General features: G+C 39.2%; 1 protein-coding gene across 1 annotated transcript in view; it reads right to left on the bottom strand.

Annotated features, from left to right (window-relative positions):
* The window catches only part of WDR72 (WD repeat domain 72), a 192491-nt gene that overhangs the window by 170329 nt on the left and 2336 nt on the right, over positions 1-19826 (bottom strand). Inside the window, exons 2-5 of the mRNA XM_032796694.2 lie at positions 9778-9942; positions 8255-8361; positions 3757-3835; positions 522-696 (exon numbers count right to left, since the gene is read on the bottom strand). Of these exons, the coding sequence (XP_032652585.1) occupies positions 522-696; positions 3757-3835; positions 8255-8361; positions 9778-9930 (514 nt within the window). The 5' untranslated portion in view covers positions 9931-9942. The remainder of the gene's footprint in view (positions 1-521; positions 697-3756; positions 3836-8254; positions 8362-9777; positions 9943-19826) is intronic.

The raw sequence follows: 19826 nt of genomic DNA, 5'->3' as shown, positions 1-19826 counted from the left end.
GGTCCTGCGGCTTTGGTGGACCTCCTGCAGGCGTGCCGCCAAATCCGCGGGACCGGGGACCTCCTGCAGGCAAGCCGCCGAAGGCAGCCTGCCTGCCGTGCTTGGGGTGGCAAAATACCTAGAGCCACCCCTGACATAAACTCTTTTGAAAATCAGGCCCTGCACACATATAATCTCTCTAATTTCACATTCAGATAAACATTGTCACAGGTAGCCTATTAATTGAGCTAATTATAAGCAAAGTGTAAGAAAATAATTCTTTCCAGCTTTCAGGTTTCTGCTTAAGAAGCAAAACACAGTAATTTAAGTCTGATTAACATTAACATGTAAATATATCTTAAAATATCGATATTGAAGTATTTTACATCCTGAACATATTTGTGAAACATAACAATATATTTAACTAACTATAATTAAAATATGGTATAGAAAGAATCTTTAGGCATTTGCTGCTCTATATAAAAACAAGACATGACTGGCTGGCTTACATGTTAATTTCTGCATGTCACTACTATATGTACCTTGAATTCTTGTGGAGTGAACAATGCACATGCAACTGATCCAGTCAGAAGACTGAAAAGATATTAAAGTGTGAAGAACAGCCAAAGTCTTAGCATCAATAATGACCACATCTTGATATTGTCCACAACACAGAAGCCAGCCATCTCCTGTCATTCGGAAGGAGCAATGGTAATACTGTCCAAATGGAATTAAGCAAGAAAAGGTTAACAGAGAGAGCTATACAAGTTCACTTGCATATTATTTCTGGCTTTCGCACACACCATTTTTAAAATTTGTAATTAACAAAAAGTATTTTAAACACATTAAAACTTATTTTTAAACTGCATCAGAATCATACAGGTGAGCCAATTAATACCTGTATATAATTCTGAACAAACAGAAAAAAAAAGCTCCTTGTTTCATCTCATGACACTAACATTCTGAAATGCATGATGGTAAAATGAAATTAATGCAAAGAAATACTTATTAAGGAGGCCTCACGCAGATACCACATCACACCAGAGCTCCACAATCTATACTGGCTAACTATTAAATTCCTGGTGGAGTTAAAGGGGTTAATTTTACCCTGTAAAACCCTAAGTGAGTTTGGGATTTGTTCAACTGAGAGATCTCATCTCTCCCCATCCATTAGACACTGCTGCCATTCTGAAGGTGCTCTAACCTAAAACCCACCCATTTGAAAAAGAGGGCTGATGGCAGGTAATTTCCAGGAGGGATTCTCAACTATGGAATTCACTTGTTTAAAAGGAGGCCAAATTTGTCAGTATTCAGCAATTTTTGTTTTTTCAGGTGTCTGAGGGTGGGATTGGCTATTGGGTGGTGGATGCAGAGTAGCTAATGTGGGTGTTATTTGGGGCAAGTATTATGGCATGCATGTATATTTGGATTTTGTGTGATTTTTATTTGTAATTGTATGAGTAAATGTTGCAAAAATGCCTAGGGCCTGGAACTGTTGCTTCAGATATAATCTAAATAAATAAAGTTGTCAAAATAAATTGAGTGATCATGTACTAGCATGAAAATATACCGCTGAATTATACTTTTTTATTCATTGTTGCTTAGCTATCTATACTTTTAGTTTAGGAAACTTACTCCATTTTGTTACAGTTAACTAAATAATATCTTAAAATTATAAAGAGTTACATAACTAACAAAATAGAAAAAATATACACACCTACACACCACAAAGAATGCATATCTGGAAATGTTATCATAACTGGAATGTTACTTTGGCTCCATAGAAACACAGCAACAAATGCATTCAACCATTTGCAGCTATTGCTATTTTTTAAAAAGCAGCTTTTAACTGGCAGATTTGGACAGTCAGCCCTCTAGGAAGAGAAGATCTCACATTTACTTAACCACAAATGATTAACAGGCCTGTTGCTCCTTGTGTTCAAGTTTCATTTAAAATGGCAAATGTTCAGTTTGCAGTGTCCTGACATCTGCCATTTTCTGCTGAGGCATACATAAGTACAGAAGGAACCTACAAAACTAGATTTGTGAAATGTTAATTAGCAATCAAGCCACATTTTTCATGTGCTGATACCATCAAAATCGGTATGTCTGTACCTATCTCAGAATAACCTCATGTAACCTCACAAATACTAGCAGCAATCAGTACTTTTGGAGCAGTAATACTAGGTAGTACTCACTTTTGAAGGCAGTTCTTTTAAGAATGATGATTCTTGTCCTATCTATTTTTTTTTCCAATTTTCCTCTTAGATACCCATTTTCTCCTTTTATCATCTTTTCAATGTCTCCACATACCTACTAGTGAGGGGTGTTAGTCTTTCCTGGAGATTAGTATGTTGTTTCTCCTGCCCTCCCAAGCTACCTGGCATTGAGAGCAAGGTATAACGACTCTATCTCTGATCTCCTATAATAGCACAATGGACTGGTATTAAACCAACAGGCTAGTCCACATCCGTACCTCTTTTTAATAGTTCTCCAGCTCCTTAACTCTTTACATCTAATTGAGCCATACCCCACAGCAGAACATATTAGACCCACTGTTCCAACATTATTGCTGTTGTATATGTATGATAATATGAATTGTTGAGGAGGGATTTTCATTACCATATGGCATACAGGCCCCACGTCTGTTGATAAAACTATAAAAGTGCACTTAATTGTTAACTGACAAGTTAAAGAAACAAGGTCATTTAAAAACTATCATTGACATTTATGCTGAAGTCAACCAGGCAAACTAACAAAGTTGCATGGAAACAGTATTACCTCTACAAGCTTTGAAATATTTAAATTTTCCGGTAGCTTGGGAATCTCATGAAAGCTCTAAAAAGTTCTCAGACTTTCTGCACTTGCAAACTAGACTTCCACACTCAAGAAAAACAGCATTTTAATTAACTTAGGGGCCCTGAGCAATTCTTTCATGAACACATCCGGAAATAAACCAGCAGCTCTCTGAATCAGAGCCACTCCTAAATCATATACATACATATTTCACACACACCCCTCACTCTGTAGCATCTAGGTACTTAGCAAGTACCTGAATATACTTCAAAGCAGAGACTTGAAAGGGAATTGACTGAAGAAAGATTTAAAGCAATTTGACATCTAAAAATAAGTGTTCTATTGAGCTCTGTCATGAATGAAAGTGTATTTTTGAAAAAAGGATCTAATACTTTCCTGGAGGTTAGCAGCTAGGCAATCAAAACCCTCCAACTAATTTATATAGGTTTAGAAGTAAGATTACTAGGAAACTGTCTTACAAACTGTTTGGCCATGGAGTTTGCATTTACCCATTTTCAAGACGGACGACCTTAAACTAACATTTTCCATGTTGCCCTCCTGAAGGCCAAAACAAAAACCACAAGAAATGGCCTTACTGTGCATCAATACCTGAAGCTCAAATGTCACAATCAATAAATATATGGATATTACTTTCTAGAAACATTAGTGGCTGAAAAAGAAATGCTTCTATTTATCTGAGAAATAGAGGTGAAACACAAAGCGGAAATTTTTTTAGTTCATTTCCCAGATGGAAAATGAAACAGGAATAAATAATAAATGGTAAGATGCTATATACACTGTAACAAGTTTTTTGCTCTCTCTGTTTTCTTCCTTATGAAGTATGTCACATTCATAAACAATTTTCACACATACTTCCCCAAAATCAGAGATATAATAAATAAAATAAAATAATAATAATAAATAATGTGCAACTCACATTGTAAAGCACTGAAATATTCAATGAAAAGTTGCTATACTTACACAGATTGCTGTATGCCTATAAGGAAGGTTTGCGTTCTCAATGCACTGTCCACTAGTAACATTCCAAACACACATCTCCCTGCCAAAGATAACTTCATATTACTCTCTATCATTTCCACTCAATTGGCTGGAATAATTTTGTGACACCAAGTTTTTCTTTAGTACTGCACTTTTGTGGCTTTTTGTTACAGATTACTGGGTAAGAAAATGTTGTGGTCATTAGCAAGGGATGACATACAGTATCTGTTTCTTTTTGTTTTGGTAATTACACCCTGCTGCCTTGCAGCAAACCCTACTTTAAGGCCAAGTCTGGCCTACAACAAATTGTAGGTATACTGCCATTATGGCTCATCAATGTGTCACCATAACTATCATTCGCTGGAACTACATCCTCCTGAAAATGATTCATTTCACTGAACTTAAACGACACATTTTGAAAAGAATAATGCATCTTCCACAACACCAGACTTCAGTTCTTGAGATGAGCTATCATTTTCTGTTAAGAATAAACAGTGCCACCATGAGGCTGTATCTGAAATCTATTTCATCAATACGATACAGCATTTCATATGTATATTACCTAATCAGTAATAAAAATCAAAGGTTAATATTTTGAGAACAAGCTTTCAAATATTTGTGTATGTTAGCCAATGTACTTTACTTAAACCATATTCAACAAGCTTTGGAACTGATGTCTAGTAGTTGTTCAATCAAGTTTACCTGGCAAATAAAACCCTAATGAGGTATGTCAAGTTGTCAGAACTTGGCAGCTATGGGCCAGTTCCACAAAGTATTTAGGCTCTTAACTTCCATTGATTTGAATGGAAGTTAGATGCTTCTACATCTTTGTGGATCTGGGCACACATGTTAAGAAAAAAAATCTACAGACTGAGATAAATAAATGGCAACCATTATTCTTGCAGCAATTTAACCAAACGTTATGATATTCAGAAAATAATTGTTTCACAGTGTTGTCTGGAAGAGAATATATTAGGTTCACACTGGAAAAATAAAATCTCTTTATTAATATATCAGAAAAACAATTTAGAGTTTTAAACTTCAACTGATACTGTTAATTTTATACAACTGGCTAATCCAAAATGATTATTCAGTGTTTATTTACCACTGTGTAGACTGTAAATAAAATCTGAGTGTGGTATGTCACAGGAAGTTAGCTAAACAAAATGCTTTCTATTAATCATTGCCTGGTGGCCAAATTCTTCTCTCATTTACTCTGGTGTAAATAAGGGATAACTACACTGACTTCAGCACTGGATATCTACACTGCTGTAACTGAGAGCAGAATTTCACCCACATTTCCATATTTTCTGCATGTTGCTTTGAAACTATAAGAGTTTGTTCCCTACCTACGAGTAGCTGGAGAATAATACCTTATAAATACTGTATCATGATGCCTTTTTTCTCTGACCAATACTATCCACATCAGTGGATACATGCATTTGGAAATATAAATCTTAATGGAATAAATTCAACATTTCCACACAAAAAAGGACCCTAAGAATGGTCCATTATGCATTTTTCTAAGGAATGTCAGCAACAGAAAAGAGGAAAGGCTCTGACATTTTTAAATGGAATTAGAGGGAAAGTTGATCTTTTTCCATGCAGTGTTCTTAACCACAATCCAAGAAGACAGAAACTTGAAAGTCATAAAAGGACTGATCCACAGCCCAGAGTACACAACCTGACAAAGCTTGCCTCTGCTGAAGACAAGGCATCCTATTTGTATCATCGCAGCTTCATATTGTAACCTTCCAGAACTCAACGGTGAATGTCTTGCCCTTATATCAAAGTGGTAGCCGTGTTAGTCTGTACCAGCAAAAACAACAAGGAGTCCTTGTGGCACCGTAGAGACTAACAAATTTATTTGGGCAAAAGCTTTTGTGGGCTAGAACCCATTTCATTGGATGCATGAAGTGAAAAATACAGGGGCAGGGGTTGCTTTACCAAGTATGAGGTCAGTCTAACGAGATAAATCAATTGACCTCACACTTGGTAAAGCAACCCCCAACCTTTCATGTATTTATACCCACTCCTGTATTTTTCACTTCATGCATTTGATGAAGTGGGTTCTAGCCCACAAAAGCTTATGCCCAAATAAATTTGTTAGTCTCTAAGGCAGTGGTCTCTAAACTTTTTTGATCGTGCACCCCTATCAGTAAAAAATTTTTGAGCACGCACCCTGTACCACACCGGCTCTACCATTTTTTGCCAAAGGAAAAAAACACAACACTCCTCCTGCGGCGCACCCCCAAGGATCCTCTTGCGCACCCCCGGGGTGCATGCACCCCACTTTGGAGACCACAGCTCTAAGGTACCATACGGGTTCCTCCTTGTTTTTGCCCTTATATGGTGCACCAAAGAAGCTGTCAGTGGTTTTGTGGAGTGAACATTTAAAGGGTTCTGAAGACCATTTGTCCTTATCTATATATATCCCAGATACACAATACAATCCAGCCAGTAGTGATCTTTCATTGTTTCTCCAAAGAACACATACATATGAGAAAGTTTTTAGTCTTTTTCTAAGTCAATTTTTACATGTATATAGTATTTAAGCAACAGGATACTTTTCCCACTTAGCACTGTACCGATTAGGGCCAGAAAAATGGAAGGTTAGAATTAAGATGAAACTTGACCTCACTTTCAGTACAATGGCCAGGATTAACTTTGGGAATGTAGGCGGAATAATATAAAGTTAATTTTGTAGGTCTCCAGCCTTTTTCCTTCACCTAGCTACCAAACTTCTCTTTACCACTATCTAATTTAACCAAGGCAGGAAGCAGGGAGATGATTTCTTCAGCAGCAGCCTCCTCTAAAACAGGGCTGGGAATCCAGCAAGCACAGAGTGGAGTTACAAGGTGGCTGGCCCCTTTAAGAGGAAATGGAACTTCAGCCCACCTGTGCCCAGATCAGCTCCCCTCCCCAGGTGGGTAATAATGAATGAGGTAATGAAGTCATGGGATTAACTCAGACTAGACCTCGGTTTATGAGAGAGGAAGGGATGGATTCCTGGAGTAGCCTCTAAGGGAGCTTGAATGCAAGCTGGTAACACTCTAGGTAGGAGGATTAGGCAGGACAGAAGCCTGGAAACCTGTAGCTGGTTTGAGGAAGCAGCTGCAGGGAGCAAGACTGACTCCTGCAAGGAGTAAAGGACCTGAACCCACTTCAAGATGGAGGAGTAGGGACTTCTGACTCAACAAGAGATAAACACTGAACTGGGGTTGGGACTTTGAGGGTCCTTTATTTAGTGAGGACTTATTAAGTTGTACCTCAGAAGGGGAATATTTTAATTACTGTTGGACTGTGATGGTGAGTTATTGATAAGCCCTGTGAGATAAGGGAAATTGAGGCAGTTGTGACATTCTATACCTTGGGGGAGAGTCCTGTAACCCCCATATTCCTCATTTTATTTAATTGTGATCTTGCATATAAAACATTCCATGTGAGGTATCAGGGGAAAGGTTATGAACTGTTGAAACCCACTGTTCTGTCTAAATATGTATATCTTTAGTGCATATAAAGTTATGAGAATTGTGTTGTATGGTTGTCACTAAAACATGCTGTAAACTGGGGAATCAGCCGGGCATTAGCTCCCCAGAGGCAACAGCAAGGAAAGTAACCAACACCCGGGCACAGTGTCAAACAACACATTGTCCAGCAAAGGAGCTTCAATTCAATGACTCACCTCCATGAGGCCACACCAGGGGAATTGCTCAACCTTGCCTGGAGACTCAGCAATCCCCCCAGACATGCCTGGACTTATGCTCCCCAAGCACATTGGACTGAGTGTATAAAACAAACACAGTGGCCCCATGCTAGGCCTTTTTCCTTCACCCACCTACACTGCAAGCAACAAGGACACTCCGAAGACTCCAACTAGCAAGGCATTTTGAGAAACAGCCCAGGCTGGAGAGAGTTCAGAGGGGCACAGCATTCCCACAGTCCCAGGCTGCACCCCGGGGAACCCATCATAGCGGGGTGCTGCCGAGCCATGAGCAGACGCTTGAGAGACAGCCAACCCTGTAACAGGGCCTGGGCACATCAACCTCTCTCATAGCCTCATTCCCTTGAGAATCAGTATGATGCTAAAGAGTTTTCTGGTCCTGCCAATGCCCTCCCACAGCTCTATGCTCCTGGTTGGCATAGGGTCTTCCTGCCCCCTGACAATGCATTCTCTTAGGAATGGACTGCTGGCATCACATTGATTCTCTGGACTTGCCAGCCCTCTCTGCATTCCAAGGGATGGGTTTCCCATCTCTATGTTGTGTGGGGGCCAGCTGATAGTTCGACATGGTGGAAGCAGAGACCCTCTTTGAAGAGGAATCCTATAGAATAACTTTATTATACTAAGTGATCACTATAACTTCCCATGTTATGGGGGAAATGGATTGAAAGTCTGCTGCCAAATGCACAATTTGTTCTTAAGCCCTGCCACATTGTTTAAAATTCAAAAAGTAATTGAAAACTCATAGTTACCTACCCATTTTCAGTAGCACTGACCACATATGGTTGTTTCTCAAAGTCTCTTGCTTTCGCCAAGCATGTTACTGAAGCAGTATGACCAAAGAGAATTTCTTTAGATGAAATCTAGGAGAGCAATGCAGTTATTTCACCTAACTAAAACATCAGAGGGGTAGCTGTGTTAGTCTGGATCTGTAAAAAGCAACGTTAGTCTATAAGGTGCTACAGGACTCTGTCGCTTTTAACTAAAACAGTACCCTTTTGCATAAATCATCAAGTAATCCAAAATTTTCATTATTAATTTTATTACTGACTGGTAGACAGTACACATTGTATTCCTACATAAGGCCAGATTGTGCCCACCAGCTCCAAGGATGCACAAGCAGAGAAGTGTGTAAGCTGCATTTGCCTTTTGCACCCCTCCACACAGCAAGGCACAACTGCAGACCCTGTGACCACTGTGGTATAAAGACTGCCCGTTTTGAGTGGTTTCTGGTGTGCAAGATGCTCCAAAAGAGTCAGAGAATAGGACAGCCCCAGCCCTCCACCCACTACACACCAGATAGCAGAAGTGGCTGAGTGCACTAGGGATCTGATCCAGCAAAGCACTTAAGCAACAGGCTTCACTAAATCCAAAAGGACCTATATTTTGATGGGCAAAAAAAAAGAGTATATTTTTCAATTAAGTTAGCTTAACTTATTGGAAAGCCCCATTAAGATGCCAGCAAACATAGTTTGAAGCCGTGTTAGCTTAACGTTATTGAAAAGTCCCGTTAAGATGCCAATTAACTCATTTGAGCTAACAAGACTTAAAAAAAGGCATGCTCCCTCTGTATACCTACAAGCTGTGGGAGGAAATCTGCCTTAAGTCCTACTGGCAAGGTGCAACTTTGCAACACTTCCCAACCTATGTCTGTTTCTAAATGGCATGCTTGAGCCCAAACGAAGAAGCAAGACCATGCCTGAGAACACAGCAGAATCAAAACCATACAAATGATGGGTTACAGTAAATAAACATACTTTTGCTACGAAATTATATCACTGATATATTTTATATTTCATTCCACTTGATCCATCTTTCTTGAAACAGTTCATTTGTTACCTTGGGGAATGTAAAGCTTTCCATTTCTCTTAGTTCTTTTATTCCTATCAACAACATTTCTATAATGAGTATCTTCTCTGGAACTAGAGGACCACACTTTTCCACTGATTTTAAAGAAGAACTCTCCAGAACAGGACCCATCATAATTATACAGATTTATTAACTGCCATCATCTGCTGTACTGGATCTCAAATTGTGGTCCATGGCTCACTAATTGTCCATGGAACACTCAATAAGGCCTGCAAACAACTGGCTGCTCCCATGAGATTTACATTTTATTTTCACATTTATTATGTTAGTTACTTCATTTTCTCCAACAAAAAGACCCCCCCACATTATCTTTTACACTAATCGTAACTGAGTTATATATAGTCTATTAATAACAAAAGGTGAAACTCCATCCAGGTTATTTGACAGACAATACCCCAGTGGTCACAAACCTTTAATTCTGATGAGAGAGTCCAAAGACATATTTGCCCCTCTTGACTTCCTGTAACAATAGTCTGTTGGTCATCTGTAATCATTATGGCAGTGATGCTGTGAGAGGGTGCTCTTTTCCCCCATAGTGCCACAGCCGGCACTGAGGTCCTCATAGTGTACAAAACCTGAAAATAAAAAGAGGGTAAAATAGTTATATGTAACACAGGCCTGCACAACTCGTAAAGCAGCGAGGGCCATATTACTCCAAAGAAAACAGATGAGGCCCAACCCCCCCCCGGCCCACCGACCCCCCGCAGAGCCACCAACCGCCCAACAACCTCCCCCAGCCGCCCCCCCAGGACCGGCCACCACGCAGAAACAAACCCTCCTTCCCCAGTGCTGCCCCACGAAACAGCAGTATATAACCTTCGTAATATGTTATAGTGGGCCCCTAAGGTAGTATAATTAAGGTAGAAGAAGAAACTTCTTTTTGCTAGAAGTAGAATAAGATTTTCCCCAACTTTGTTAATCAATTGCCCGTTGGATGAATGAGGTGTGAATGAGGAAGGTGTGGAAGGCAGCACCTCCAGACAGCTGCAACCCTTGGAGAGGGGATGGGAGCCAGACCTGATCAGTAGAACAGGTCAGCCACTGACTCCTCGCTCGCCTCCTCAGCCTCCCCTCCCCTTCTCCGGCTCACCTCCTCACCCCCCGCCACTGCCCACCCACTCGCTGCCACGCCCATCAGCTCGCCTCCTCAGCCCCCGCCACTGCCCACCCGCCTCTTCAGCCCCTCTCCCTTGCCTGCCACTTGCCAACTCACCCCCCAGGGCCACACAGTGAACCCATGCGGGCCACATGTTGTGCAGGCCTGATGTAACACAAAATATGAAAAATATAATCCCAAACATTTCAAAGGGGTGATCACATGATACTGTTCAAGGAGCCAGGTTTCAGAGTGGTAGCCATGTTAGTCTGTATCAGCAAAAACAACAAGGAGTCCTTGTGACACCTTAGAAGCTTATGCCCAAATAAATTTGTTAGTCTCTAAGATGTCACAAGGACTCCTCCAAGCATCTGATGAAGTGGGGTCTAGCTCACGAAAGCTTATGGCCAAATAAATGTGTTAGTCTCTAAGGTGTCACAAGGACTCCTCATTGTTTTTGTTCAAGGAGCATAAATTGAGATTTTGAGAGTCAGGTAACTGAACGATGACTGGTTGCTGTTGCAATTACACGACTAATTTCTCATTAGTGCTACCTAGTTATAAAAGATTAAAAATATTTTGGGAACAATATGGGTTTAAGACCACTGCAATAAATACAATTAATTTAATTTAGATTAATATGATGACATTTTCAAAAATGAAAAGAGTACTCAAGCCATGGTTGTCCAAGCAGCTTTCCCCATAACCACTCTCTTGAGATTTTCTATATGGGAAGGGGTTGAGTTCCAGAACTGCGCTTTAACTCTCTTTGTTTGGGTTTGGGTTTTTTGCCTTGTGCTGGCTCAACTTACTGGCCTAATTCTTTCCTTGTGTAGCTTTCATGGGTCAAAAAGCTTGAGGAACAACTGCTATCTCATATTCACGTAATGACTTTTTCACCATACTTTTTGTTGTTCAGGTTACTGTCTTCTAAAAAATGTCTAATGCAAGTCTGGAGTGCTCCCATTAATGTCAACTGCAAAACTCCCTTTGTCTTCAATATAAATAATACAGAGATCTGAATATGGTTTGTTACATTGCCTAACTTGTCTAAAAAACACGGATCTTCAAATATTTCCCATTGTTATGATTCTTCAAGGTAGTAAATCTCTGCCCTACATGTATGTCTTCTCCTGGTCATATCATGTGAAATGATTGTTGAAAGAGGGAGCAAAGAAGTGCCTAAGTCCTGGATTTTGCACCTTTAAACATAAGGGTTTTTTTGCACAGGAACACACATTTTAACATTAAGTTGATTATCTACCCTATCATTATTTGGTTGCTCGTGCTAGAACCTTAAAAGGACACTGTAAACTACAGTTTTAGAATCTGACTTCTAAAACTTTATTTTTAATTCTCTGTGAACTTATATAAAATATTTTTTCCTATCCATTTTTTCCTTATCCACTTAGCAATCACTGAAGTTTTACTTTTTCTTTCATTTCTGCTACAAAGTAAACATCATATCGGCTTAACTAGGAATATTCTGTTAACAGCAAAGCAAGCAGGAGGAGTTCAGTGTTTCTGTAGGTCCTATAAAAATGGTAGCTACTAATTTAACAATTTTAGAGTAGGTCAAATTTTGGATCTGAGGATTTAAAAGTGTCCCTACTATCTAAATACAATGGGACTTCTCCTTCTGGACCTTGCACTTTGTGTTTTGCTTCCTTTTTATGATGATTTGCACTAGTTTGCACTCACTTTGCACAGTTATAAATGATTACACTGGCACAAGGAAGCAGAGAATCAGAACCAGTATTTTTACCTGGATATTTGATTTGATACTAAACAAGTCAAGAGTAACAAAAGAGTGTCAAAACCAGCTAAAATTGTAACACAAGTCTCTAGAATAGACTGGTAGTAAACAGATTTACTGTATTTATACATTTTTTTCTTGTTGTGAACAGGCTGCTATGGATGAAGAACCATCTACAGTTTATTGCCAAACTATTGCAGAAGACAAAATATTACAATTAGAAAAGAAAGTAGGTTAAGTCTGAGATTTTATGAAGATATTTTGTACTTGTCTTTTTGTATTGTAGCCTCTCTAAGTATAAAAGATCCATAGTAGGCACAGAATTAATGTAATATTCTTTAACAGTTATTTTTTCTCTGCTGGTCTAATGTCTCTTTCAGATCAAGTTCATCTGATTCATGAAACACAGAGCTATAGAAGACATTCCATTTTGCATAACAGTTATCCTGTTAGAATGTGTTGCTTTTGTGAGTTTTTAGAAATACTATGTACACATAAACACTTTGTCTGACAGCATTTAGCTTTATCAAAGCTATTTTGTTATGAGGATGCACCTAGAGCAAAATTTCTTATATTTTATCAACAGATTTTTATCAGAGTATACCTGTTAAAGGTATCATCTGTTTCCACAAAGTCAAATACTGCCAGAGGCATACCTGGACTACATGTATCTTATCAGCACGTGTTAAATTCCACTAGCTCTGTCCACTCAAGCATGTCTGATTCTTGGTATTAGCCCATAACCTGACTCTCAATTAAGATTCTTTGCAATGCTAGGAAGAGACTCAGCTTGGATCCATAATAAATACTTTAAACTTTGAACAAAAATGTACAAGGAATCAGGAAGAAACTAAATTTTAGTTGTTTGGGGAAGTGCGAGGTAGGAAGTATAATATGCACCTTAATACTGCAACAAGGTGCTGGCAAAACCCTGAAGTTCAAATATTCAGTGAAGAAATTCAAAATACTCATGTACCAACACCATGTTAGCAGATGCAGTTAATAGCAAATTAAAAATATAGAAAATATGATTACAAGGTATTAAAAAGCTATACAAGTTTTCTATCATTCAAGACATTTGGGCCTGCTTCTTAGTTATACTAGGGCCCTTTTCTGCCACTCTTGCAGCATAAGAGGACTTACTGGGTATGGAAATGGACCTCTGAGAATATTGCCTGAACATGGAGCCTCCTCAGCTAGTGCAGAGATACCAAAGGGGCTATGCACCAATCTGTTCTCCAGAACTAAGGCAGGTGGCAGGAACAGATGAAAGTGTGTAGGGAAGCAGGCCAGAGCCCACTGCACATCAGCTATTCCGTTTCTCCTAGGCCTCACCAGGATCAATGAGAAGCAGAGTGTATGTCAGAGTAACCCTGAGGCCAGCAAGTATGCGAAAGAGCCTGAAAATTCTGAAATGAGCCTTATAGAATGGCTGACAAATGCTACCTCCTAGGCCAGGACCAGACTCATAGACTTTAAGGTCAGAAGGGACCATTATGATCATCTAGTCTGACCGCCTGCACAGGCTTCCAGATGCAAAGACATCTTTAAAATACTACCCCAAGCACAAGAATAGATTACCTGAGAACTAGAGGCCATTATATAATTCTCAAAGAAGAAGCTTAACCCTCCAAAGCTCTCTTGATGAGAAGTCTACGGGTGTCAAGAAAAAAATTGGCTCCTGTCACTCCCTTAGGTAAACCATTTCCTTCCCACATCCTGCTCCCTGTCCACAGCCTAATAAACTCCTTCCTTTGTCCTCCCAATGGACCATCATGATTACACTGCCCTGAAGTCTCCTCTCAAATGGCCATGTCACCGTCTTACACCAACCTACAAGCCAGAGCTTCCCCTCCTTGTCTTGCCTCCCTTGCTGGTTCCTGGTTCTAGGGAGGTCTTAGCAACAGTGTGTTCTACAGAAGTGCAACACAGAACATTATTAGTCTGAAAAAACTGTGTTATGAGTAAAGTATAGATCATGTAATTTAGCGGATTTCAGCAATTTTACTTTCGCAATTCTGGATCATTTGTACAGAATCTAAACTGTAATTAAAAACCGAAGGCTCCTCTTATGCAGGCTGAGCAAGACCATTGGAAGCTAGGGTAGGGGCTCTGAGGAACCAGACAGCAGGTGGGCCATGCTGTTCTGGTATGGATTTCAAATAGAAATCAATTCAGGACTCCTTCTCCTGATTGTTTTCTCTTTATGGATGGGGAATACCTGCACAGAAGTGGTGGGAATGACCAGGAAGTCTCGACACTGAGCAAAGAGGAGAAGGCTGAGTCACACCATGTAGACTAGAGGTAGTTCCCACATGGTACTGGAGCTTACTTTCTCTGTAGAACCCCAGGATCCATAAGGTAAGCCAACTATAGCCTACCTCTTCCTTTACCCCTTTGGTCCTTGCCCTAAGGAAAGAATTTGTCGACAACAGACTTGCTAGGCAAGTCACACATCTCTGTGCTTCAGTTTTCTATTTCTAAAATTAGAATAACAGCACTCCCCTGGCTCAAAGGGGAGGTCTGAGGATAAATTTGTTAGTGTCCATGAGATGTTCAGATGCTAAGGAGAAGACCTAAAAACATGTAGTGAGATATGAAATGTAAAAACTAAGCCTACACCCTTTTGAAGTCAATAACAACTCCCCCCAGTTAACCTTTGTATTGAGTTTCCTCAAAGAAACACTCCTCTTTGGAATCCTTCAAAGATCATTACGTCATTTAGTGATAAAGAATACATGATCCTCCTAATTGTGAACACAGACATCAGAGCCCACCATTTCTCATATGTATCATCCTCTGAATGACGAATCCCTGTCTCCAGGAATTGCTACCTCAACAACTTGGTGAAATGAAAAATTGATTCTGACAGATGCCTCACTCAGAAGTTACAGGCCATCATACAACATGTGAATAAAAATTCCTCAAGTAGAAATTTATATAGTGTATAAAAAACTTCAAAGAGAACTCTGCAGGTAATACCGTCAATCTACCATCTACCAGAAAAAAATCTTTGTGGCTTTACATTTGTAATTATTTTATCTTTGGTAGAACTTCATATTCTTGGATTACACATACACTTAAATTGTTGTTAAAATATCTTAAGAAAGGCTTTCATATTAATAAATGCCAGATCTTTCAGAAACTAATTAATTGCAGTCAGCAAATACATTTCATCACCACAGGTGCAAAAACAAATGCATACTATATACGTGTGATCAACAATGAAAGAATTGAGATGTGAAAGACTTACTGCTTTTATTAGGTCAACAATAAAACTATTTGAGGAAAGATGGGCTAAGTGGGTTGAACTGATTAAGAGCAACAGCATGTCTGCTTCCTCTCAGGCTTGCAAAATTCTACTTACCCAGCGAGGCTAATATATTTTTGATAGTTGAGTAAAATATCGTTAGTTTTTTTCATGAGCTTCCTCATCAAGGTAGTACATTTTAGGCACAGGCTGGTAAATTTTCATGACAGTTTTGTAAGACTGCTGTAACCAAGAACCTATTTTATTTCCATGTTTCTGTTCCCTTCTTTGGCTTTGTTTTCCTGACACCTGTGTTTTACCGCTTATGTTAAAAAAAACCAATGGTCCTGTCAACAGTTTTGTTTATCTTTAATACATAAAATTAGTTACTTTCAATAAATATATATTTTGGCCTGCAGCCTACAGTCCCAGAGTGCAGTACTCACACAACCCCCACAAGCTCCTTACACATTATAACAGTAACACACATCATCCTTAAGAAAATAAGTGTTGGTGGTAATTAACAGACTTCTCAAAGAATATAATATAATCATTTCCAGGGCTTTAAAATTTCATTCATTCACTGTCTGTAGCAAGTAAGAAATTCTCTGTGAGAGGCATCCAAAAAAAAAAAAAAATCTTGCCTTAACCATTACATAACTTGCCAAATGTAAACCAGCTGTAGGATATAGTGCTGTCTTTCTAAGTCTCCAGATACATAGCTCCAATTCTGCTGCTGTGGCTGCTAACAGCTTTGCTGTTCATCTCAGTTCTCATTCAGAACCCTGTTTGCAGTCATGAAACTTAGAAGCATAGGTTAACGGCACTCTGCCACTGCTTGGGGAGTGGTGGGTGGGTGCGTGGACTTGTATGCAGGTGGGAGCAATGGAGGGGATAAATTAGAAAAAATAAATATGATATTGACGGATATTTGATGGAGAAGTGGAAGCAGAATAGAGATATAGAAGTTATAGGGGAGGAGGTAGGAAACACAATGTTGAAAAAGAGGAAGAAATAAGAGGTCAGCAAGAAAAGGACAAGAGGAAATGACAAGATAGGAAAAGAGAACCATGATAATAAAGAAAAAATGTTGTTTAAAACCAGAAAACGACGAAAATTATAACAAAAGCAAGAGAGATGTATTAAATTATATTTTTTAGTTATTAAATAGGAAGTTGATTGACAATATATTGTCAAATATTGGCAATGTTTGTAATACTGTAAACATTTAAGTTAGGGATGCATCTATCAGAAAAACAGAGGAGAAAGACCGGAGTGTTTTAGGCAATCACAGGATGACTCTGAGCCATCAATGTTATGTGATCATGAAAAAAGGCAAATGCCATCCTTAGATGTATCTAATGATGCATTTCCAGTAAAGATAGGGAACTTTTAATGCCAGTGTATGAGATGCTGATAAAAACCCTAATGGAATACTGTGTACAATTCTAGTTATTCATGTTCAAGAAAGATGAATTCAAACTCTAACTGGTGCAAAGAAGGGCTAGCAGGATGATCAAGGGAATGGAGAGCCTATCTTACAAGAGGAGACTAGAATAGGCTGAGAGAGGTTATGATTGCTCTTTGTACACATATAAGGACTGGGAACACACCTGGGAAGGAGAAGAGCTATTTAAACTAGAGAACAATGTTAGTACAAAAACAAATGGGTATAACCTGGATATGAATAAATTCAGGTTAAAAACGAGAAAATTTTTAACCATCAGAGGAGGGAGGTTCTGTAACAGCCTCCCTATAGAAGTAGTTGGGGCAAACAGCCTAGCTAATTTTGTAATGGAGTTTGATAAGTTCATGAATGGGATTATATGAGAGGTTTGTCTGCATTAGTAGGGGCCTGGACTCAATGACCCAAGAGGTCTCTTCCAGTCCTATATTCCTATGTTATTAAATACAATACACAGTGGAGAGTGCACAACCTAATGGTTCCTTTAAGTGGAGGGGACATGGCCTAAGGGTCTATGAAGGCATAAGTATGTTTTCCTTGTTTAGTAAACTCTAGTCATCAGGGTAGGGTGTGTTGGGTTATTCCAGCCTTGAACATATTGACTCCACATCCTCACTCCTAATGTTCCTCTATATTCCTGCCAGGACCCTAAGGATCTTACATATATTATTCAGTTCTGCTTCAAAAGGCCTCCTCCCTTCATATTCCTCCTTCAGGCCCAGCCTGGCTGCCACTATACTTCTATCTTAAAACTTAATGGGACTCCTCTTGGGACCTGTCAATGCTACTCCTTAATCGGCCAGAGAAGCCACTGTTGAGTGACATACAGTTCTCCCCTGGGATATGAATGTACTGCCTCTGCAGTCCAAAGGAGCAAGAGACTGGGACCTGGAATCAATACAACCCATTTTAACTAGCAAGAACCACCTAGTAATACCTTGTTTGTATTTCTTGAACGAGTGACACAAGAAACACTTATTTCATTCCACACAGTCATTCACCACAATCAGAAGGAGCACAGTAAGGGCAACACCATCTCCCAGCTGCTGATTACATCAAAGGTTTGCAGCACAAATTCAATTTTATGATGTTAATCTCAGCCTGCCACTCAGAAATTTTCTCTGAGGGATATGATTTTTTGGTGGATTTCATTTTAAGAATGATTTTCTTCTACAATCAATAAAGGTATGTTTTCATCAAAAGACTATCTTGGTAGAATTCAATTGGCTATTTCAAACCCTTTTGGTGACACAATATTAATTAAAATAGTTTATGTTACACCTAAATTGGAAAATGGGGGAGTGAAAACAGCAGCTACTCAGAACACGTGTACTTAACACACTAGCATGGTGTACAGTAGAATAATCTTCACCTCCTTGAGGTGGTCAAGTTATTTTATAAATTATATCATTTTAAACTTACTGAAAAAAAGTAAATGCAAAATCAAAGTGTGTGTGAGACACAGTATAAATTCTGACCACCTCATCCCTAGACAATGAAGGCTTCACAGAAATTATTATCCTCTTAGCTAAACATTTATACAGCCATCAAACTTATATTTTTTGTAAGCTAATAAAAGAGACTCTTGCTGATTTTAATGAGAATTCTCAGGGATTCTGTATTTTATTCATTTATTTATGTAACCACAAACTATATGGTCATGGAACCACAAACAAATTATTTTCTATCATGTTATTTACTATCTCCATCACTGTTGCATTTGAGTGCTTTTTAACATCTACAGCAACAGCATGAAGTAGCTACAGAAAATTAAATATTCTTTTCTAGTAAAGTAGTGTAAATTCTCACAAGGGTATGAACTTTTGCTAATTCTTAAATGAGTAATGTCATGGAAGCCTTCATGTATGGGACTCCATACAAGTTATTTATGTGCTGAAATAGCTTGCTGAAAAACTTTAATCAGGCTTTGCAAAATCCATTCAACAGTGTCAATAGGAAATCTTCTCTGATGAGCCAGGCCCATCTCTTCCTGCAGAATGAAAACACTGATTCTTTAAGAAGGCCCACTCACATTGACTACAACTGGATCCGGATTGCATACTAATTTGATACCCATTGTACTTGTAAAGATGACTTTCTGAATGTTAACTGTTTCTAATGTGAACAGAGCTGTCTGTCTGAGTCTGCAGACAAGCAGCTCCACTGAATCATACTGCTTATTATGTCTGTTGTATGGGCAGACCCTTGCACCTATGCAAAGCCCCATTGACTTCAGTGGGACTATGTACGGACAAACGGATCTGCCAATATGGAGATGATTGCAGGATGAGGGCCACTGTTTGTAAAGTGCTGGGGAAAGACAAAGACTATTGAAGTGCTCAGTATTATTATTATTACCCAAGCCATGTCAGCCCGTGGACTGAAGCCTGGAGTCATGTTTAATCTATGTTATCTTTGGTAGAATTTCAATTTAATGAGGAATCCTGGGATTCTAAAATGCATTAACCACAATTAAGCCTGCAAAACATGTCTGCAATTAGGTTCTTTTAAAGTGAAAAGGCAGCAAAGAGTCCTGTGGCACCATATAGACTAACAGACGTATCGGAGCATGAGCTTTCGTGAGTGAATACCCATGACATGCATCCGACGAAGTGGGTATTCACCCACGAAAGCTCATGCTCCAATACGTCTGTTAGTCTATAAGGTGCCACAGGACTCTTTGCGGCTTTTACAGATCCAGACTAACATGGCTACCCCTTTGATACTTAAAGTGAAAAGAAAGTCTTAGAATCCAACTAGAAGTCAAGAAGAAGTGGAGAATCTGAGAAAATAAAACTCCACAAAGTCTCATGAACAAATTGACAAGCAGTGCACAGCCAACTATGCTTTAAGGCAGTCAGAGTTTGTCTCCCTTAGGTGACCTTGGACTTA

This window comes from Chelonoidis abingdonii, chromosome 9, assembly GCF_003597395.2.
Source record: "Chelonoidis abingdonii isolate Lonesome George chromosome 9, CheloAbing_2.0, whole genome shotgun sequence".
Lineage (NCBI taxonomy): Eukaryota > Metazoa > Chordata > Testudines > Testudinidae > Chelonoidis > Chelonoidis abingdonii.
The sequence above is the reverse complement of the archived record's forward strand: the minus strand, read 5'-3'. Positions and strand labels throughout refer to the sequence as shown.